Source organism: Anser brachyrhynchus (genome assembly GCF_964034855.1).
Source record: "Anser brachyrhynchus genome assembly, chromosome: 11".
NCBI classification, from domain to species: domain Eukaryota; kingdom Metazoa; phylum Chordata; class Aves; order Anseriformes; family Anatidae; genus Anser; species Anser brachyrhynchus.
In genome coordinates, this window is record NC_137706.1 from 13,608,855 (window position 1) to 13,632,900 (window position 24,046).

The 24,046-nt window shown below is 41.6% G+C and overlaps 1 protein-coding gene across 9 annotated transcripts in view; it reads right to left on the bottom strand.

Annotated features, from left to right (window-relative positions):
• Positions 1 to 204: 204 nt before the first annotated feature.
• ARNT2 (aryl hydrocarbon receptor nuclear translocator 2) overlaps positions 205 to 24,046 on the bottom strand; it is a 107,396-nt gene continuing 83,554 nt past the window's right edge. For 6 of the 9 annotated variants that reach the window (XM_080607439.1, XM_080607441.1, XM_080607445.1 and 3 more), the window contains 7 exons: positions 19,335 to 19,407; positions 19,052 to 19,175; positions 14,958 to 15,057; positions 12,279 to 12,417; positions 9,977 to 10,142; positions 7,213 to 7,349; positions 205 to 4,791 (listed from right to left, as the gene is read on the bottom strand). In XM_080607439.1, coding sequence (XP_080463565.1) covers positions 4,693 to 4,791; positions 7,213 to 7,349; positions 9,977 to 10,142; positions 12,279 to 12,417; positions 14,958 to 15,057; positions 19,052 to 19,175; positions 19,335 to 19,407 — 838 coding nt within the window. In that variant the 3' untranslated portion in view covers positions 205 to 4,692. The remainder of the gene's footprint in view (positions 4,792 to 7,212; positions 7,350 to 9,976; positions 10,143 to 12,278; positions 12,418 to 14,957; positions 15,058 to 19,051; positions 19,176 to 19,334; positions 19,408 to 24,046) is intronic. The other 3 variants (XM_080607440.1, XM_080607442.1, XM_080607446.1) reach the window with 1 other exon arrangement.

Consider the following 24,046-nt stretch of genomic DNA (forward strand, 5'->3'; position numbering starts at 1 on the left):
AAACTAACATTCCTCTCCCTCTGGACAGCCTTTGTACAAGGAAAGGGGACCTTCCCATGCACGACCACACACCATAGAAGCAGATTTCAAAGAAAAGATCAGTGCCTGATCTTCTGATTTTTGCATTAATCTTATCATTCAGGGTTAATTCCTACTTGAAGATTCCCAACAGCCTCTCTTACTTATTTACAAAAAGACAGGAAGTAACAACAGCTCATGACATTTTTATTTTAATGAAATTTAAAAAGGCAGTTATTAGTTATACATACACACAACTGATTCTGTACTTGTTAGTCATAAATATAGAACATTCAGAAGTACAAAATACACTTTATCCACAGCACAATTTCACATCAATATGAAGAGTTTAAACAGATAAGTAACCAAGTGCCTAACCATGACAGAAGCCCATTTTTGAGATTTTTTTTTTAAAGACCATTAATCTACACAAAGTAATCAGTGCCCAGTCATCAGTTCCATGAAATACACTCCGGTGTCAAGTAGAAAAAGACTGACCTTCTACAGACAATTAGATGCCATCGCTTTTTCTTTGCTCCATTAATAGAAACAAAACAAAGGCCGCATTCTCCTCTTCTCACAGCCAACAACTGTGAAAAATGTGACTCTGGCAAAAAAATCACCTGAATCCAAACTTGAGCACTGCCAGGAAAAGTGAAAATATCCGAACTAGAAATTAGTCCACTCGATACCTTGCAAACAAAGAGCAACAGCAGTATGACACTGATAAGGCATTAATGACAAAATGGCTGTATTATTCTCGAAAAAAGAGTACACCTATGTATAAAAATATATGTCATAGCAATTGGGTAAATCCAACACTATTTAACACTGTGCCAAAAGTAATTAAGAGTTAAAAAGGCAGTACTGCAAGAAGTATTTACAGTTTCATACTGTACTTCAAAAAAAAAAAAAGCAACAAAGCTACAAATGGAACTATCTGGTTAAAGCATAAACGTTGGTACTGCCAGTAGCACTTGTAACAAGTAATGTGATGGAGTCCCTCTTGTTAAACAGGATTGCTTGTTTGAATAAACGAGTGTAAATATTTTAGTATCTAAAATCTCAGTCTACATGCCCACTCATGGAAATAACTCACCCGGACCATTATTACTTGCAGTTTAAAAATCAAAAGATTCAGTTTCAAGAAACACTGTGTTTGCAACACAGTTCGATCAGAAATCACAGCTTTATTTCCAGCTTAAAAAACCACAAAAGAAACAAGAAATCCACCACCTGTGAAATTCTGGAAACCGGCAGCCAAAGCGCCAGCAAAGTTACACCAACGGCACGTAATAAAGACGTCAGCATTCCAAATGCACTTTCTAACTTCAGCTATAGTATAAGTAAGTTGCTTTAGTAACCAAACACGTGACAGAAAGGTACAGCACAGCTTAGGCGACACGGCGCGTTGTGCCACAAGAACCTGGACCAGGCTGTTGCAGAGGAGCTAGCCACTGACACGACGGCGGCACGCAGCCAGGGCAGCGCAGGATGCCCAGCAGCAGCAGGCGCTGAGCTCGCTTGTTCACTTGGCCAGAAGCACGAAGCTGCCAAACTCTTAAAGCTTGTTAAGCGCTCCCTCCTCGCTGGCTCGGGAAGGGCTGCCCCACACCTCCCCACCTGTGCATGGCAAGGTGCTACAAGGATGTGATGGCCGGGACCGGGCTGGCAGGTAAGGAAGGGTGGAAATGAGAAGAAAGCTCTGGATCTGGATGGCACACCAGAAACGAGGGTGAAAAAGGCTTGCAAGGAAAACCCAAACCTGGTGCTCTCCGGTCTGCCCTATAACAGAATAGCCACCCCCTTTCCCAACCAGGAAGGCAGGGGTGCTCTACAAGATAAGAAGCAGCCCATGCTCTGATGCCTCTGGCATACTGGCTTAAAAAAAAAATAATACTGTATGTAGAAGAACAAAACAAAACAAAAAAGGGGAGACGTGCTTGAAATCCTGCTAACAGTGCACTTGTAACTGCACAGTCAAATTCGGTACACAAGAAGCCTTCAACAGTAGTATAAAAAACATGATACACTGAGGAAGTTATCATTGCTGATATTAGAAAAAAGAAAATTACACAGATCTTACTTTTAAATTGAATTCAGGAACAAAAATAAATTATAAATAGAGCAGTCTGTCAGGTTAAATGAAACAGAGGAACAGCATTTTTTGATTCATTCTCACTTTATAGACAAATGTTTTTAAAAAAAATCTAGAACTGAAATTTATCAAGTGTCTTCTGCACAGAAATATAAGCTGCTCATCTACTGCTCTCTCCCTTGTGATTAGATCCTACAGAATGCTCCTAATTATACAATCATGCAGATGCTGACTGTATCTCCCTCCAGCCTGCACAGCATCTATGCACCTTTTACAGAAATTGTTGAATTTCACTCTGAGGACAGCAGAGCTTTGTTTATCTAGTTCAGTGAGCAGTCATTTGTCTGAGCAGCATGGGCGGAAAGGGAGAAGGCTCCAAGAGAATAAACATCCATGTATTTAAATGAATAGTGCATAAGCACATGGCTTGCTTACCTAGGAAGGTATTTTCCATATCTCCGGGAGAGAAGAGAGATGATTTTTTTTTTTTTTAATTTGTTTTCAGCATGGTTTTGGCCAGGCAAGTACAGACCAGGAGACCTGAGGCCTCTGCAGTACTGCATCTAGATACATTAAAAAAAATCCTAAAAAAAGAGTCCCTAACCCCACTTGCACGTAGAGTAAGAGATTGGTCCCAGGTTTACCAAGAGAAACAGTAGGAAAGGCTCTTCCTGGACATCGAAAACTACATGCTGTTCTACCCGAGGGCTGGGGAAGCAAATCCAGATGGAAAAGCACCCCGTGGCTAAGCGTTAAAGCAGTGTCCCTGTGTGGCACTGGCTGTGGCCCGGCAGCCTGCAGGGCCTTTCAGCACGAGGCCTGCGGCCCGGGCACGCCGCAGAACGGAGGCCTGGCTGCTCGGCCTGGCAAAATGGCCGGCAGTAGCGAGCGCGGCCCTTCCCAGCGGAAGGGCGCTGTGAAGTCTAAGAATTGCTGTGGGTTTTGAGATCTTCTAGATGGGGGGCTATGCCCTGGGGTTGCTATTTTGAGGTCCGTAATGGCTCCTGAACATGCAAAGGCTTTAGGAAGCTGACCCTGTCCCTCTGTGAAGGCTGACTACCACCTTCCAACCTCAAATGTCACAGAAACCCTGTACGCAGGAACTCTGGGCTCCTTGTCCTTTGTGAGCCATTTCTTCTCCTCCAGTCCCAAAGGAATGGATAAAAATGTTGACCTTTCAACCCAACCTCTTGTAACTCATCATGCACATGAGATAACAAATAAAGAACTTTCTACCACATTTCTGATGAGTGTATGTGGTAAATGACTAGTTCAGGAGGAAGGTGATTCACTTACCTCTGTGGAAAAGCATATAGCATTCAGAATAGTCAGAGTCCTCAAAACACTTGGTAAGGTGAAAATCCCATATTTAACATAATAGGGTTAACAGGGTTTAACAGAAGAAATTGCTTGGGAATCCAAGCAAAAATTCAAGTTATCATCGTGTACGCAGTGGACAGGAGTCCAACTGGTATCTATTACCAACTCACTCTAAAAAAATTATACACTACAAAACCATCTCACTGCTTGCAGCAAATGAGCTTGAATGATTTCATTGTAATAGGCCACCACCTTGCACTGTTAAAATGTGAGGTTTCACAGTATAAAAAGTACTTCACAGAAAATAAATGCAGCTAATATAGAAATTACGATCTTGGTGTGTTTATAGTCATTTTTATGAGGCAATATTTTTGGGAAAGCAAGAACAATAGAAATTAAAGCAGCCAGTGAGAAACGTATAGAGTTATAGGCCTCAATTCAGTGCAAAACCAGACTAATAGCTTATGTAAGTAAATGCTTGTTCTGAATAGAGAACAACCTGAATTAAAAGTAAGAACACTATGTGAAGTGATGGAGACTCCTCCAATACCTAAATCCTCCACATATTGTTAGCCTTCTCAGTACGCTCCAGAATGGACCCTATTTAAAGGCAAAAGAAACCAGTACAGGAAATCACTTCATACAGCACAAGATATACATAAAGTACCAAAATGTACACACATTCAAGTTTAAGTTAGAAAAGGCGGAGCTGAATCTTCTGGTGAGAGAGGCCTACATTATGTTGCTTAATCTCACATTTAAAGTGACCTAAGAACTACAAGAATCAAAGAAAACAGAATATTGTGTCTGCTTCCAGAAACTTAAGCTTAAAGCAAGGCATCGAAATTGAGCGGTAGGCACTGTAACAAGACATTACCTTACCTTTTCTCTGTTAGTCTTTGTTACTTCATTATCTATTTAAAAATTACCATTCAAAAGGAAATATTGGGTATCATTCACATTCAAATATTTAAGTCTCAGAGATTATTTTTTTCAATCAAGCAAAGTTTTTGATCTCTGAGGTAGATGACATTAAAAAAAATAATGGAGCTGTCAATGAACACTAACGACCTGGAGCTCCTCTGTTGGCACTGACGCACCCCAAGGAGGTAAGAGCAAGCCCTACATCACTATCTGAAATATGAGAAATGCGTCTTCTGGTTTAGTAGCTTCTACAGAAATGCAACACAGAAAAAGCAGAGCCAAAAATACACTGAAAGGGCCTTGGAGAAGAGCTTCCATTTCTGCTTCACAAGCTATTCAGAAAATGGTGGAAACATGCCCAGATCAGCAAAATCTTCAATGTTGTAATTGCCAGTACCCTGCGTCGGATCCCCCGGCATTGGCAGCATGTCCTGCACGATAAGGAAAAATCAAAGTAAAGTGTCACTTTCTCACATGTTACCCAGACACAAACCATTTCCTCTTCATCTCTTCAGTGTAAAACCAGGAAAGGCCAAAGGTCAGATAAATAAGATAAAACCAGACCTCTGCAGGATACTGGGCTAAGGTTTATGTGCCACTGTTTTGCTGGAGCTTTTCTGAGCTGGATGTGGGATGTCAGCAGTGCAGAAGTTTCAGATTGCTCCTCTGAGTAAACCACAGCTGAGCCATCCCATACTAGTCCCATACTAGTCCCAGGCTGAGACAATTCCCAGTGCAGTGGGTAGTTAGTTACACATGGAGAGAAGCTAACTCTCTGGCTTCACTGAGGGCAGCACTACATGGGAAATATTCAACATCTCTCACACTCCTGCATCCTACCAAAAGGAGCTTCTGCTAAGTCAGCACTGGTTTGGGAAGTAGCACTCTGTAAGTGAACATACTACTGCTCTTCATCCTCTGAGGAACGCTGAAGCCTGGATGTCCACCCTGGCTGACAAGCTGCCCAAGCAGCCTTCCTGCACACGCAGTGGCAGAGGAAATGGCAGGAACTTCTCAGAAGAAATGGGATTTCATGGTAATTGCTCCCACGTGTCTTGAGCCAAGTGAGGTCCCTGCAGGAGGCTTCAAAAATACTCAACCTTTCCTCTCCGCCGGAGACTGAAGCCACAGGGAAAAGACATCCCTTGCTGAGAAAACCAGAGTTTACGCTTGCTTTTCCTGTCAGTCCTTACAATAATAAGCCCTTACTGCAAAGCCAAGTTTTGCCATGGATGGATCCTTACAATAAAACAAAATCTAAAGAACAAATGAGAAAGCTCACCAGATCTGCTCTGTGAAGGAATAACTACCGAGAGCAGCTGTGTACTGAGCAGTAGCCCCAAAATAAAGGAAGATTAAAATCCAACTGAGGTCTCCGTAGCATGCCATCAGCAGTAGAGAATGAGGCAGTGGACAGTACTGGCAGTTTCCAAGCTGCCAGGGTCAGCCTTCATCTTTCCCCACATTCCTTCCCAGCCAAAGGGAAGCTTCGTTTGCCCCTGCCTGCTTAAATTTCCATCCCTTTGAAGGCATTTCTGTTGCTGGGGCCTCTGAGGCAAAGTCTCCTCAGGTAAAGACTGGCAGGGTAGCTCCTTTTTCGAGTTTTGCCTCTCTCCTCATGTCCAGCTAACCCAGGGCTGGCTTCAGGCACAAACAGCCCAAGCAGCCTCTTGGAGGCCTTTCAATCAAGCTCATCCAACTTTCTCATCACATCCAGTAATTACCCTAAATCTCTCCAAATGCAAATTCCCCTCCAAGTACTGTGCAGGTGAGTCTAATTCTTCCTTTCTCCCATTTAATCCTTGGCACTCGTTCCCCATAATTTCAAAAAACATTTGCTGGGACACAGCACTTGCCTTAGACACAAAAGCAAGATGCTGCTTGCGGGGAGCCCTGTGTCTCTGCGGGCAATCGAACTACGCTGCCATCAGCTCCACTGGAATTATCCTGAAGACGCTTTTGGGTTAAAATACATGCAAAGTGATTATACTTTGCTTATAGAGAGATATATTTATCTTGCCTTGGCCGTGCAGCACGAAGACAGGTAGTTATTCTAGATGCAGTGACGTTATTTGTTCCTGTGTGAATGAACCATGGCTTCACAAAGGAACATTTTCAGGCTAATTCCTCTTCTGCAGCATTCCTGAGAGCAACTGAGCACGAGCCCAGTCTTGCAGACAAATACGATAATGAGGTGCCCCGCTTCTAAACCTTGCTTGGGGCTTGAGCTGTCTTTTTTTGTACTTATCTGCATTGTTTTGTTGCAAGCTGTCTTCATTTAATTTAAAAACAAGTTATACAAGGACAGCAATCTTATAAGCCAACTTATAAAGACCACTCCATCCATTGTTGAAGGCCAAAAATAATACTTGATGTTGCAAAATCAGGTAGCTGAAGAAGACTGAATATCTGAATGGATTTAGCCTCAAAAACGTACTGGGCGCTTTCTTCTATGCAGCATCAGACTCCTTTCCTGCTGGAACTATCCTGAATTAGACTGATGTCTAATTGGACTTGACTGGGATTTCAGAGGTCAGCACCAGGATAAGGAAGACACTCTAGTTGGAACTATTTTATGGCTTCTCTGCAAAATACCTATGCTCTAAGTATAGGCAGAAAAAAGAAGGGAAAGCAACATTTTAAATCACCAAAGATGCTGTTCTTTGGCAAAAACCAGAACTATCTCAGTTGTAGCTAACACCAGCCACCAGCAACGCAAACCTACAGCAGCACACAGCAAGAGGTAATTGCTCCAAACCCTGCTAGCCCCCCAGCTCATCAAGAGCCATGGTTATTCAAACTGGCAATGAGAACTTGTTAGAGGGACTTTGGGCTCACTGAGCTCTCCTCACCTGGAACACCTCCGTCTGACTGGGCTGCGGGTGCGAATGCTGGTCCCCACTTTGCTGGTTGTGATGCTGGCTCTGCCACTGGGACCAGACTTCGGATGGTCTCCCCTGGAACTGGCCGCTGCTCTGTCCACCTTCAGCTGGAGGAGGGGAGAAAAGGCAGAAATCAGAGAGCAGCTCCTTCAAAACAGTGACCTGCTTTGTGAGCTTCATCCGCTGATGCCCACGTTCGGAAATGCCTCTCCGAAAAAGCACCCTGAGTGCCACCCTGCCCCTGCTGGGTGGAAGCCAAAGGCAGTTTCAGCACTGACGGCAGGGTAGGTGCCAACCCGAGAGCAAAGCTCACTGCCCTCACTGCACAGACATAGCAGATGAATTGTTAACAGCAAAACGCACCGTGACGCCATAAGCCAAGCATGGAAGACAATTTTCAAGCATCCCTCTACATCTTTGTAGGCACAAATAGGCCACTATTAATCATTAATATTTACCATTTCAATTAAAAGCTAAACAAACTGCAGCATCCAAATGCTGTCTCTTTAAAACTAATCCTTGCTGTAGCAGTGGGTGCTCAGTTACCTGTTTATCTGAGAAGCAACTTTCAGATTTTGTAAACAGATGTAAAATCAGTAAGATCAACAGGCAACAGACATGCCGTATTAAATGCGGACACTGCTGCACTAAATGCAGAGTGCTGTGCGGGGCTGTCATGTCCACCAATATTACAGATGCAAAATGATTTATTTAACAGGCAGTCTATAGCAAATTATTATCCTGTTCATGTGCTGATGGCTTCTTAAATGTTTGAGGCCATTTAAATTTCACAGAAAGTAATGAGAACAACAAGGTTTTATGGTAAATACACTTAAAATGATGACTTCGGGGAGATATTTTTTCTAAACAGTATGCCAGAAAAAAACATGATACCACACACATTAATTCAATCACCTATTACACATACACTTTTCATGAGCACAATCACAGCTCACACTTAGCTGAACTCATTTTACCCTGTACTTCTACAGGTTGGCCCTGAACTTAAATTTTTTTTTTGCATAATTTTCTTTTACTTATTTACAATATCTCCTTCTAAGAATTATTTAGAAAGCTTGCTGCCAGGCTTACACTTTTCCTCTATTTTTTCCCCCTCTCTTTCTCTCTTTTTTTAATAGCTATTTCTACTATTTTTTGCCTGTCTTCCCAACACTGCAAAGAACCAAGCTGCGTAGATCTGGTTCTTCCAGATTATCAGCACTCTCTGCCAAGGGTGCCAAATTTCCTATACCAAATTTCCACACACCACGTTATGTCACATCTCCGAGAACCAGATCCTATAATGTCAAATCAATCACTATCCCATAGTCATTGCTTTAGAAAACAAAAGGAACGCATGCTTAATCCTGTCTTTTTGACTACCAGCTAAGCCATGCAAAACAGATAAAGCGAACATTTTACAGGAGAGTAAACAAGCTGTAGTGACCTATTTCTATCACATCTTAAGTAGATAATTACAGTTCTTCCCTTACTGACATTACTACAACAAATAATTCAGCTGACTCAGAAATCCTACAGTCACTTTATTGGCCAAAATAAAATTCATCTAAGTTACCCTTTAAAATAAAGCTGCAACATTTGTTTTCTCAGAAGAATACGTTGAAATTAAGTCAGTGAGGCAAATGATGCTTCTTTTCAGCAAAATGGTTACTGCCAGCCGGAGGTTGAAGACATTCGTCTTTCTGAAGGCTGTGTTATTAATAGCATCCAAACTGATGTAGGTCAGGTAATGTTTCTCATTAGGTGAAAGGGTTCTTGCCAAGTAGCTTAGGCCTGAAATGCAAGGCTGTCTCATAAACAAATGTACAAAGCCTAGTGGAAATGAAAATGGAGTCATGAATAAGCTCTGTGGGAAGAGCTCCATTTCACTGTACTGTTCTAAGCAATGCAGCGCAGGTCTGCACGCAGCGAGGCTGATCTGCAGCAGAGCTGCTTCCATGGTATTCTCAAGAGAGAAGAGAAAATTACACACATTAGCATGATGCTACCTATGCTTTTTGCAGATTATTATCAGCCAGCAACATCTTTCATGGACTCCATCTGTGCTTTTCACTGATAGATCCATAATTTTTTTACTCTTTAATATTATTCTGCTGCTGGGTCTAGAAATCTTCAAGAAGGGGTCATCCACTAGATTACAGTCTGAAAGCCACTGAATGACGATATAATTGGCAAATAAAACCATTTCAAAACATGGCACCTTCTCTGATCAGGTTAGCAGCAGTGTAGGTACAGAAAATCCTGTATCCAGCCACACTCTAGCAAGCCATCTCTGGACAAGGACATGATGCTATTATGCAGTCAGAGAAGTTGAAAAATTGAAGGAATGTAAATTTGAACATTCCATATAAGCAATGAAAAGCAATGTGAAAAGAGACTGAGCCTCCTGGCCACAACTTGGGAGGACATGTCCTAGTGATGTAAGCAATTTTTGAATCTATCATGACACAATTTACAGGGGGAAAGAAGTACCCTCATATCACAAAACGTCACAACATTCTGAAGTCTACTAAAAGTAGAGTAGAGTAGAGGTATCATGGAGGGACCATGTCATCTCAGTCCACCATGCTCAAAAGGAGAAAGCAGAACCCTTTTACATCCTGGGCTTCCCAACCAACTCACCAAAAGAAAAGGCTGGAGGATTTTAAACTACGTTAGTACTGGAGAGTTTCCTTTTTTTGTGCATTTCTGTGCTACCTCATTTAAAACTTACCAAACCCTGCACTTCGGTTTGCTAAGCTAGAGTAGGCATTCCCACTTGGAGAAGAGGTGGCAGGGCTGGAAAGAGGGCTGTACGACGATGGATCAGCTGGGTAGGTGTGACTCGTTCCAATCCCAAAGGGAGATGACTGAGCCTTCCCAGACTGAGAAGGAATTTGCTGAGGAATAAGGGAATAAGAAAGGAATGAGTTTTATTGTTGAGCAGCACAGCAGACTCATGTTTTAACAAGGCAAAGCAAAGACTTAATAAATTCTGCAGATGCAAACAGGCACGTTATCCCCATCTCAGCCATGTTTAATTTCTGTCAAAGCCAACTTATTGCTGCATAAGGAACACAACAAAGCTATAAACTAACACAGCTCTCCTGCTTATTAACTTGCATGTACTCAATAAGAGAGCTACTTGCAAAAACATGATTTCCTTCGTCTCTATCATGGGGATTAATCTCAAACTGAACAGCTATGAAGACTTCACCTTTATTTGCTATGTTTTGATTTTGCAGTGCCACAGTAAAATCAGTTATGTGAATGCCTTGTAGAATATAAATTGTTTTCAGGTGATTAGAGTCTTCAGTGCTTGGGAGAAATTGGCCAAAGAAGTTTCAAAAGCTCATGAGCTGCTTTCTCTCCCTGCCTAAGAAGTACAAGGAGCAAAGTTATTTTGCCTTGTAAAAGGTTTGGGAGGGAGTGTGAATCACCAGTCCTGGGAGGAGGGAATAAACAGTCTAACTTTGATCTAATTGCGCAGCCAAGTTAATTCAAGGGTATTAAAAAACAACTTGGTGTCATTTTCATCTACATAATGGCATTGTCATAGGATCTCCAAGAATGTAATACTAATGATTAAACACCGCAAGACTGCTTTGAGACATGTACGCTGAGTCTAAGGGAGGTGAAGTGTCTCATCCAAAATCATGTGCTAAAACAACATATAATGCTACAGATAAAATCTGCTTATAAACTCTTTCCCGTCTCCCGCATCGTGAACAAATCCAGCAGTTCCAAGAAAAACTCACTGCCTAATCAGTTCCACAAATAGAAGTTAAAGGTGATTACATCTCTAGATACTTTTAATGATGTGCACTTTTATTGGCAATCAATGCGCTCAAGTGAAGCTACTCTCCTAGACAAATGCAAGGGACCTGGGGGAGGACGAGAGATCCCAACAGGCATATAACATGATGGAGATGCTATTAAGTCTTCAGCTCAGTTCCAAACCTAATACATCGTACATTTCGAAAGGCTTCCACAACGACAATGAGAGCATGATGTGTTACTTCTGCAAGGCTTAACTCTATTTATTTAGGATGGATGAATGAATTCCAATTTCCTCATGCTCACATATAAATTCCGTTGACTTGGACAGAAAGAGAGATGAGTAATTTTTTTACATCATTTTTAGCATCCTCCATATCGTTCCAAAAAAAAAAAAAGTGTCAACATTACAACTGTGTTTTGTTAAGCAGGTGTAACAGAATAACCATGGCACACCGAGGGCTATGCAGCATCAATGTGACTAATGTGGAAGTAACTCAGCTACACAAAAAATATTTAGTGCCCATCCCACCGTGCCATTCTAGCCTATTAAACAAAGGAAAGTCAGTGATTAAGAACAGCACAAATAATGGATCAAACATGGTAATTTTATATTCTTTGTCTTTAACGGAGTTCTGAAACATTTATTTCTTGTTACCTAGAACAAGAGGTGATTTCTGGGTTAAGGTAGCCCTGATGTTATTGAAGGGGGTATTTCATCGAAAGATGTGCCAGCACATCTCCTCCAGTACACGTCACACTGTGAGCTGCACCGGGCAGGGTTAATGGAAGGGCAATGGACTAAGTAGCCTCTGCTCCAAATTCATGCCTGGATTTGTATGTGCCACTTCCAGTTGATGCTGCTAACTGTGGGTAGTATTGCTGGGGGCTAGACCTTGGTTCAAGAAAGAAAGAAGGAGTGAGCTTAATCCTAACGCATAGCGGCTGTCCTCTTTTATTTCATTCAGTGCACACACACAAATAAATGCAGGACTGAGACCTCTACTGGGATTTATGTCAGTACAGTGACTGTCGCTATTATGAACACTATTACAAACTAAATGCAGTTACACATAGGGCTGCTGTCTCAAATTATTATAACCTGTCAAGGAACAGAAGTGGAGGAACAGATTTCCCTCTGAGAACCAAACACAGTACATTTAATCACAATATAAATGGAGTTTACTAATCCCTTTGTAAAAAGAAGAGGGATTGCAAATCTCTAATGACCGTGAAAACAGAACAGCTTTAATCAATACCTGTCCTGGAAATGGTGGGCGATTTCCTGTCCAGGCCACCTGACTCTGATTTAGCTGGCGAGATATCTGTGTCAGATTTTGGCCTGTTGATGAAGAAGACTGGATGTCGTTCACACCAGGCACATGTACCACAGATGAACTAAAGAAACAGAAACAGTGCCCAGCTTGTAGGATATATTCTCAACGCACAAATAGCATTCCAGATACTGAAATTCTGATAATCATCTCAGTAAAAGTAATTGCTCATCCTGTATTAATTAAAAAAATAATTAGAACCACTAGAAAACTATCAGGATTATTGGCATTCTAAAATGAAGGTTCAAATAGACACAGACGACAAAATTATTTTGAATTTGACTTCTATAATCCCCTGCAAGAAAAAAATGTAATCTAGCACACTGTACATAAACACTTAGCTCCATCCAAGTTCATCTAATGCACTGAAAAAAATTGATTGCAGAGTATTCAAGCAGGTACTTCAGTTTGAATTTGTGCTAAAAGTCAACAGTATTTAAGCATTTGCTGAAATGCCATCCTAAATGAAGACGCACAAAAAGATAATTACAAATATGTCCTTATTTGTTTCCTACCTTGAAAATGAAGAAGTGTGTGTTATACATAAAAAATTGAAGTTTTTAATTCACATTTCTGTCAACTAATGCGAAAAAAGAATATGTAGCTATATATCCAGGCAAAGCAATAATCAAGAAAAAATGAAATTAACGTGGAATTAAAAAATTACACATGTGGAATTAAACTCTTTTCCAAAAGAATTTGTTTATATGTTAGTGCTTCCTAATTGCTGAATTTTGCTACAGAGAACTTTCCCCGACATTTCTAATCAGAAAGAAAATATTATGAAGGACTTTAACACTTGAACAACTGAATATATATGACCACACATTGTGAATATGCATTTATGCTGTTTGTATATGAGTATATATGTATATTCACAAATTTACATATTCTATATAAATATTTAAATAAATATAAATGAAGACAACATATAAAAATGCTTTTGTACATCAAATGAAACAGTTCAATCTTTCTTCTATGTCATTGCTATTGTCCATTTTCACAATCATTTTACAGATAAAGAAGGGAGCAGATTGGGAAAAGAAGTAAACCAGGCTGAGCAAAGAGGATACGGGAATCTGAATCCTCTGAGAAGACTGACTAAATACTTCCCACAGTAGTAAGCAAAATGTGGCAGGCATCTGAATATGGGATTTGCTATCCTGTCTTCAGCTGCCTAAAAGTGCGTGTCTAGAAATTCCTTGCAGAGTCTGTATTATTATTACTTTTTATTTTTATTTTTTACTAGCACAGAGTCTCCCAAGTGGGCAATGTGAACCAGAAAGTCCATCTAACTTTGGCTGACCTCTGGAAGCACACAATAGCTGTTCGTGAGGGCTGGCCCTAATGCCAACACCTTCTCAGCCACACTGGCAAGTCACATCGTCTGAAGGGCTTGGACAGCATCTGGAACATACAGTTTGAAACCACGAGTCTAAAAAACAGTGCCTAAAGGCTGCTGGGCTCAGTAACCTAATGGATCTGCCTGGAGAGCATTCAGGAAGGACAGCTCATCAAGGGTAAAAATGCTGGTCTACGTGTTGTTACTCGATGTAATAGAACAGGAGAAATAAAGCTACAGTTAAACATCAGGAATGAACAAAGGAAATGAACAAAACACATGCCAAACCCCAAGATGGCACGTCAACCATCCACTAATATACAATATCCAACTAAAAGACATTTCAGTTCACTGTCAGGAAAGTATTGTATTGTAAGTTACTCTTGGTTTTTACTTGGACAAAGCAAGCAGAGGGATTATTTTTCTCCCCACTGAGATTATTAGCAATTATAACTCTAAGAACACAATGGTTTATATAAAATTATAATTTGCAGATGTTTTCTAGTTCCTGGAATCAACAGCCTCTGAATGAAACTTCAGTGTCACAGTTGCAGAATGGTGACATGAAGGACAATAAGGTAAATATAATCACTGTTACCACACTCTCAAGAAGTGAATGGAAGAGCATGCAAATTCTGAAACTTCCTACTAGCCAAATCTGTATTGCCAGCTGGTAGGCAACAACATGCGCTCTGAATAACTCAAAAATACCCCAGGAAGTGTTACACCACCACCTAATACATGTTTGGAAGGTGCCTTAAGAAACTGTTCATGCCTGCGTCCCAGGCTTCATCAGAAAGTAATGATGAAGCGCTCCTCTGCTCCCTTTAATAGTGGTGTCCACATGAGGCTGGATCATGGAAAAACGATGCCCTTCAAGGCAGCCTGCAGACGTACTGACAGCCTGAAGTGCACAACAAATCCTTGCACTTTCCCAGGTTAGGTGAATGTTCCTCAGACGGATCTCTGAGGCTCCCCATCACCTCTCAGATTTGCTTCCCTTCATGATTTGCTGCTGTTTCTTAGCTTTTTCCAGTTGCACTTACCAATCACTATTTTTAACAGAGAGATCCAAATCTTCGCAGCTTGTAAGCCTAGCCCAAGTGCTGAGACATCGTGTAGGAGTGAAACATACGCAAAGAAAAGTTCATAAATGTAAAGAAAGCCCTCTCACCATCGGTCAGTTTAGTTTCCACCAAACTGAAAGAGAACAGCCCCCACTCAGTCACCAGCTGATATGCTCAGGATCTGGACTACAGTACCTGAAAGTCTTTCCTGAATGTCCTGGCTGAAACGGGCTTCCCTGTGAGTAAAGCTGCTGGTTTCCTGCTGTGGATGCTGAGGCCATCATTTTTTTATCTGCTACAAAAGAAAAGCAAATCACAGAAAGAGAAAAGCTTAGAGATTTTTTTAATGAAAATTGCTATGTATACACACAGCAGGGATTGTTCTTCTCTTCTTAAACCTTTATGAAAAGGCCCTGTGGAATACATTAGGAATGACACAAAAGGGCCATATGACAATTCAATATGAAACTAGAGCCACAGCTGGTTTGTGTCTACTTCACAGCCCCTTCCAGGATGTACCTCATTAATGCTATTGTTTGCATGGAACATAGCACTGGTACATGCCCCCTGGCCACACAGTCCAGACCTTTGCTGTGCCCGCTGGAAGCTGCTCCAGACCATGTAGGCAGGAGGGGAGCCACAGGCAGCGGCCGAGGGGGGAGCGATGGGTACACAAGTCCCAGCTATTGCCTGGGAAGGGGAACGTGGATTTGCTGGAATAAAGGAAGAGGAACGGAGGGATGGCGCATGAAATGAGCCAGGCCTGCAGAAAGCCTGATGCACGTGCACCTCTGGGGTCCGCCTCAGGACGGCCTCAGGCAAGGGTTTGTTTCTGGCACCAGGAGAAGCCCCCACAGTGCCACTGCTGCCAGCACAGGTGTTTGTAGTGAGGGCCCACACCCAGGTGGGTTAAACGATCGAAGGAACGGTGTCAGAAAGCTCCTGCCCTAACCAGCTGAGAGTCCGCTTGCTCCAGGGACAGCAGGAGTGGAGTACCCAACCCTCCCAGCAGCCTGGGGGCACTCCTGCAAACCCCAGGTCACCAGCTAACCGGGGCGACACTGCTGCCTCCACCTGTGTCTGTCTCACAGGTGTCTGGAGGCTCTTTGCTTCTGAGCATGAGCGAGACTCATGCGGATGAGCTGTAGCAAGGCATAACACTGGTCTCTTGTGGATTTCGCTGTCCTATACATGGCTCGAGGGAGCCAAGAAATAGGATGCAAGCATCCCAGGGGTGCGGGAAGACAGGCTAGCATAGTACATAACATGCACATAGAAATGTCATTAACTTTCATAGCCTACTCTTAATGTGGCAACTGGATATCAATCTCCAATTGAATTAGACAACAAACAATGCCATTTAGTCCCTTAAGTTAATTTTATGGCACTGGATTATTCTAAAGGCCAGAGAAACTCACTACTACTACTTTCGTTAAAATAATTGAAAGGTCCTCTCCATCCCCCTTTACTCACTTTCCCCATCTTCCCTTACCACCTTCGGGTGCAAAACGCCCCACAACTCACTGATGACTGCAGCCATCTGTTGCTGTGCACCTCTGACAGGCCTAGAAATCAAGTCTGCCTCCTCATTCTCCTCTTTGCTCTTTTCAGACACCCACTCGTTTCACAAGGTGCTCTCCTGGACACGAGGCCCACTCAACTCACAAGTATTCCAAGTATTTTTTAATTTTCTCTAGCATTTAGCGACCCCGTGAGCTTGGCTTACAAAAATTCTCCAACACACATCTGCTCTTCTCTGCTACTTAACTTTTTATTACACTATTTTCTTAACAAGTATCTAAGCTCACCTTCCCAAAGGGAGAAGTCGCCTCAAATTACCTCACAAGAACATGAGAGAAGGGCTGTGTATGCCACTGATGCAAGCTGGCACTGCTTTCCTCTTTAATGCAGAAGAGAGTAGAAATTCCTAACTGGCTACATATTGCTTAGACTGTGAGTCTGGGCTGCAAACCTACACTCTGATATAAAAACAGCAGGGAGAAATGAGGACAAGGTTTAGAGAAAGTTGTGCATATGGTAAGAGAGAAGAAATGAAAATGGGTTGGGATAAGGACATCAGGAAGAAGGACAGATTTTGCCTTATTTCCCTCAGTGATGTCATTGAGATCTCCCATTTCCTAAGGCCACCCTTTTCTAAGATACCAAGCTCTCAGGGTTGGAAAGACTGAGCCAAAATCCTGCAGCTACTTTAGATATTTGAAAATGTCTGAACAACGACCTTGAGAATGCCCTAAATGAACTCAAATTCCTCAAGAGAGGAGTTGCCACGGCAGCTAGCGGGTCCATGCTGCAGATGAGACTGAGACAAAGGGAACAGCTAAACTAACTGCAAGCAGCTAAACTGGCTTTAAAATCTCTTATTTCCACTCAGGTCTCTACACACTACTTCATCTCTCTCACCTTTGGTAGAACATAAAGTATCTATTTTGTTTTGATGCTTTACCTGCATCCTTAGTCCTGTTTCTCTCTAATCCCCTTCCCTGCACTCAGTCCCTTTACTGGTCAAACACACACACTTATCTGAGCAGGACCGGTGTTTCTGCCTGTAGAATAAACATCTCCGTAAGAACTGCACCACCCCGTGCCTCAAGGCACCTGCATGAATGCGTGAAGCCCTCCTACCCCCACTTTAGGTTTTTTAATTATGCGTGGCTGCTGCATGTGATTACAGCAACAATCCTTGAATGTCAAACCCGTCATTTTATAGAACATAGCAGAGCATGAGATCTGGTATCAACATAATGCAAATGTCTTGCAGGCAGCATGCAGGTTTGTCAATATTGGTTTTGGACAGACTATCTCATCTCCAACTGAGAACCATCTCTTTTTATCATTCAGAGAAGACCTTGATCACAGCTCCCATGAGAAATTCAGACAGGGTGAATGTCCCAAAAAAAGCATAGCCTGTAAATTGATAAGAATGAAAAGAGAAATGGCATTTCCAAGAACATAACCTCCCAGCTTGCTACACCCTTAACCCTAACCCCTCCCTGCAAACAGTTGAGAGGTGCCTGAAAAAGAGCCAATAAGGCAGCCAAAAAGCAAGATGTTCTTGCTCGGAAAAACACATTCTGATGTTTGAGGTTGGAATCTTGCTACCTTCTAATGGACCCCTTTTATGGCCTCAGCTGTTGACTTCACTGTTAGAGTAGGCAGAAAAGGATGAACAGGAATAACAGAGAAGTCTCAGCAACAGGAGGACAGAGTCTCAAGACTATCCTGCAATTACACTGCCTTCTCCATTTGAAATGGCCAAGCCAGACATAAGAAACCAATGCAGTGAGGTCACCTCCCAGCACCCCTGGAGTCAGACCCTGTGGGTTGTTTCCTTCATGCGCTGCGTGACACTTGCACATTGATTTATTTAAAACAAATGTAAAAACTTCTCTTTTTCAGTGAGGACAGTTAAGAACAATAAACAATTTACAAGTTCTTCCATGAGTAGTGGAAGTAATGAGCCTGGTTTCCTACAGATACATTTCGGATGACCCTTTCAGCTGCCAGTCTTCTCGATGACTTCTGTCTGTTAGGGAACAGGCAGCATAACCTGGGGCGAGTTTGGGACTACGTCTGTCCAGCTGACAAATTGGCTATTACCTCTTGGAACAGGGCTGCGAAATCCTTCAGCAAGGGCACTGGGTGAGGACTCTGTCCTCACAGTAATTTTCATGAAATATAGAAGAACTTACTGTTTCTCGTATCACTCTTACAAGTACTTGCCAACAGGCTGAAGAGCTGTGGGGAACAGAGCAAGGACTCCAGACAGACATGACAGGAGATGCCTCAGCTTGCCAGAGAACAAGGATATTGCTATATTTCAAGGCAGCATAGGCACCTCAAAACATCAATGCAAAAGCTGGTGATATGATAAAATTTGCAGGCCTATCTTGAGACTGCTTGGTAGCTTTCTTAGTCCGTGTCTACTTAGAGAGATGAACTCACATCTGCTGTTTAAGAAAAAACTTTCTTAGAAACTGCAAGTTCTGCTCGGTATGTTTAGTATCTATGAGCACTGTTTAAGGTACTCCTGTGGAATGAAAAGAGAACCAGAAATAAGCAGCTCTGGTGAAACAACAGCTCTTCATTCCTCAAGATTTTCTCCTCATCATTTTTAGGGAAAATATCAACTAAAGACAAATTCTAGGAAATGCCTTGCAAATTGACTTTGCTTGTAATATTTTCTCTTCGATCTCTCAAGGCTGTGCTCCACATCATGTAACCAAACTTAACACAGTATTAAAAATTAAACACCAGAGACATTCACTTACAAGCAGTTATTCCAGCAAACATCTCAGCAAATCTAGGATCTCTCTCCTGGGAGAAGATAGCATCAGGCTTTTCCACAGACTTTCCGCCCTCATGGACATTAGTTGGTATACTTGGAACAGGCACCTGTTGAGATACACAGAGGAAGATGAGCCCCTCCAGCTACTTTGACAAAAAGGAATCCAGGGACAGTCACAGTGCATTTTTAATTTTGCTGAAATCTGCCACTGCTTTACATTTTAAAAAATCACAGACACAGAAATAAAAACTATTGAGATATTTCACCTGTGATAAGTCATAGGATGACAGCCCGTCTCTTTGATGCACTTCAAGTTCTGCTTGCTGCTGCTGAAGTTGTCTGCAAAGGAGACAAAATGACTTCATTACAAAAAAACAGTTAAGATACAAAAAAAAGAACAGCCATGCTCTTCTATTTTATACTCTGACTGATGTGTCTCTCAAGTGATTTAAGTCATTTTCAGTGAGATTCATCTGATTTTTAAGGTTTCTCACTGAGAAAGCTTGCAGCACAGGAATGTGGTGCACAGTAGTGCACAGGAAGGGTGTTCCTGTGATAGCACGGAAATATAGGTGGGTAAGTGATGGAGGATGGAATACAACTTCCTTAGGCAGGATTTAACAATTCACTATGAAGACTCCAAGAATATCTTCCTCAAGTTTAAGATGAATATGTCAGATTCCTTCCCTGAGTCTGCTGAAGTAAACCAGTAAAACTCCAGTAACAATGATGCAGAATTATGCCAGTCAGTAAGAAAAAAGCCATCAAATTTGAGACTGAATGCAACAACATGTTGAGCTCGAACTGCATAAATTCGAATTTGTAGTAACACCTATTTAACATGCTTTGGTGCTACTCTTCTCAGGATCCAAGTCCGGATTCTATCTAATTTCTGAAGCTTTTTAGGAAGTGAATATCAAGAGATAAATTACTTGTACTACTATCTAAAATCAAGGCATTACCTAAAATCAATTTGTCTTGAGAAATGCTACAGAAAACACAAGTCTCATATTAATGCTAATCAGAACTGAAAAAAAAATAAATCAGTTGTTTAAATGAGGTAAGAATCACTGGAAGTAATAGCTTTAATCCAATTATATGAACTTGGGAGAAATTAAATGTGCAGCAGCAACAGAAAAACAGTTCAGAAGAAACTGCCAGAGCAAATAAATATGAAGGCTGTAGGCCAGAATGAAGAACCTCAGTGTTGAAAACTGCAGGTCCTTGCAACGCACTCGATTTGTGTTTAGTGTCAGGCACTGTTACTTAACTACAACAATTAGCCAGGGTCAACAGATAAGATCTTTGGAAGTTGTGATAAATAACCAATGGTGATATTTTCTATAGATGAAGACTTGTAGGGACAGTACGCAGGTTATGGTAAGTCAGGCATATTCATATTCTACATGCAAAAATACTATTTATAAAAGCATACATATCTTTTATATAGTTGTAATATAACCCTCTTCTTTATTTTTTTTTTAATTCTGAAAAGATAAATTCAAAGCTCCTATTTTTTTATTTATTTTAAAGCAGAGACTATCATTTTGTTTCTATTGGAAATTTTGAAATTACCATAATAAAATGACAACACAAGAACCCACTGTGCAGTAAAGTTTATCCAATATAAAAAACAACCCTCTTGAAATGAAAGGCAAAATTGCTACCAGTCTTTTAATACCAGAATTTTGCTATTAAAACGTGAACTTATGCTTTCTTTTTTGGACTTGCACCATCCCCATGTTAGGTCATTGAGAAGCTCGCTTGTCTGAGCGCAGATCTGTACGCCTCTTTGCAGAAAGCCAAACCCAGCTTTGTCCCAGTGCTGAGCCGGGACAGCAGAGTGTGAGAGCCACACAACCAGAGCAGTGCAGGGCTCGGGCAGGACGGGCACGCTGATGTCGTTCCAGCCCATTCCCAGCAGCTCACCTAAATGTGCTCTACAAATGTTAGACAACGTAAGACAGAAGACTCGACTTTTGGCTATTTGGTTTTGCCTGAGGAAGAAGATCTGAATCACTGTAAAGCACTTCAGTTAAAGGTTTTAGCTTCACAAAAATGGAACAGGAATATTTTGTGATCAAATATTTTGTCTTTTGAGGATTGCACTCTCCATTACTTAATTCTGTTCCTACAGAGAAATTACCTGAATGCTTTGCACCTTCCATTAACGGCTGCTTTCTGTCACTTGGTCACAACTGGCAAGATTACTTCTGACCTGAGAATGTGCAAGTAGCACACTCTAGCTATGATACTCTTTGCTCCGATACTAAAGGAGATATAAAACCCTGTAAGTTATCCTCATCTTCGAGCTTTGGCATAAGACTGGAGTTGGACTAACAGGCTTGATATGTGCAAATAATACTTGACAGGGGTTGCAGTTCTGCATGCTTCTGACTTCTTTCCAAAGGAAAAATCACCTAACAGGCAGGCAGCTGCAGTAGATGAGATGTTGCAAAAGAGCAAGATTGTGGATTTCAAAACTCTGGATAACTAGGACATAATTTTAGATTTAGGCTTAAGTTTTAGATTTTTATCCAAACATTCTTAAAAATTTTGATCTAGATTTTGATTGAAATGTCAAACGACTAAGAAACAAACATACAGACCAAGCCAAACAAGAAACTAGGCGCAAACTGATAGGAATGTGGGGGACCACTCGAACAAGCTACTGACACTAAAGTGACTTTTTTTTTTCTATTTTTTCCATTCCTTAATGCCTTTAATCTTGACTTGTTGCTTTTCTAGACAATACTTTTACACAGGCACTAGTTACTATTGTCCGGGAAACTGGACAAAAATCTGTGGCCTGCACCACACAGATCAAAGCAGATGCTCAAATGCCTTTTGCTAGCCTTACTATCTAAAAATACATAATACACAGAATCACTTTTGTACCGTAAGTAACGAGCAAAAAAGTTGCTCGTTCAGGTCATTATAGAGGCATGGATTTTTCACATTGTTTTAGTCGACAGAAAAATCCTAAAAAAAATTACCCCTGGAATGCATAGACATTCTTTGTTCTGCAAGCACAAAATGCATGCTCTTCCAGCAGAACTATGGGAGGTAATTTAATCATGGCAAATCTATGAGGAAGTTTTTCTAAATACTACCCTGTGGACAATAAACACCCATTAAATCCTGTTGTTAACGTGAAAGCTAATTACACTGTTTCATTTGTTTTTATTACCAGTGACTCGGTGCGCGTGTCAATAAACAGCACATTAGGTTTCTTCTGTTCCGTATAAAGCATGTTTTCTTGATTTAGCCATATACATATAAATGAGCCAAGCACAACAGCATACTTACTAGTTACTCGTTTTGTAGGCTCTTCTCTAACTTAGTACTCCTTCGCCCTTTTCTATTGTCTCTAATACTCGTTCAGTATTTATACTGTACTCATGCAATACAATCTAAATTTCACATTGTGTTAACAGCACTGGACTTGGGGAGCAACCTAGCAAATCCACTTCCTATAAAAAATCAAACTCTTCAGTGTTTCTTCCCTGAGCTCTATGTTAGTTACACTGCACCTAATTCAGATTGAAATGCAAAGGCGGGTTAGCATCTTCTGCTGTTGTTTGCTGCTACTGTCTAAATAGCACAAATGGTGTTTGAAACCTGGAAGAAGCCAATGCAGCAAGTCAAGGAGCATCCGACCAGGGAGAGCCGAACGCTGCTGCTGCGGTCACTTCGGACCCCAGCATCCAAACAACCCTTGTGACTGAAAGAGCAACACCCCCAGGACACTCATTGCCACACGGTTTCTGAGAGATGATATGGAACAGGGACTTAGTATCAGTTTGGGCAAAACTGAAACTGCTTTCTGACTTCAAAAACAAAACCCAAACTAAACTATCCTTGTTTTGATTTTGGTTTTGTAGCTTAAAAAAAAAAAAAAAAGGGAAAGCAAAATTTCTTGGCTCTGCTTGTTACCCAACGTAGCAAGTAAGGTATTGCCTAGGTCAACACTGGCTTCTGCCTGTACTGCAGGAATTCCTGGCTCACCCATCAGTCCAATGTGAAACTGGGAAAGTCCTCTGCTTGAACAAGAAATTTCTCAGCAAATGTGAAGCTTTTTGACAGTTAATTCAAATTTCCTTGGAGAATGCATTTGGAGGATGTTGTGGTTTAACCCGGCCGGCAGCTAAGCACCACAAAGCCTTTCGCTCACCCTGCCCCCTGCAGCGGGATGGGGGAGAGAATCGGGAAAAAAAAGTAAAAGCTTGTGGGTTGAGATAAAAACAGTTTACTGGTACATAAATAATAATGATGATAATGATACTAGTAGTTATAAGAATGTGTACAAAACAAGTGATGCACAATGCAATTTCTCACCACCCACTGACCGATGCCCAGCCTATCCCTGAACAGCAATCCCCCCCTACCCTGGCCAGCCATCCCATATTAATTGCTCAGCGCGACGCCACGTGGTATGGGACGTCACTTTGGCCAGTTTGGGTCAGCTGTCCTTCTTCTGTCCTCTCCCAGCTCCTTGGGCACCCCCAGCCTCCTCACCGGCAGGGAGGCTTTTGAGAAGCCAAAAAGTCATTGGCCTAGTGTAAGCACTGCTCTGCAACATACCTGTTCCTTTTCAGACATCAAAGTGAAAAGAAGGATCTGAACTTTAAGTTTAACAGTCTCCATACGGAAACAACACTGTACCTTTACCATGCTATTGTACATGATAGAAGCACACATACTTCCCAGATCTGTTTTGGACAAAAAGGCAGTAATAAAAGCTTTGTGGCTGCCATCATAAAGTCCTCTTTCAGAAAGTCTTGAAGTCTCTCTCTCTTAGCCTACAATCTCAAAGTCACCACTACAAAACTGTCTGTCTTACACAGGCCTTGATGGACCAGATAGCCCACAGATGCACAGCAATCATGAGAAAGCAAATCTTCAGCACCACTACCATAGGCTGAAATTTTATCAAAAGAGTCGATCTCATGCATATTTTGGCCCATGGGAATCAGAA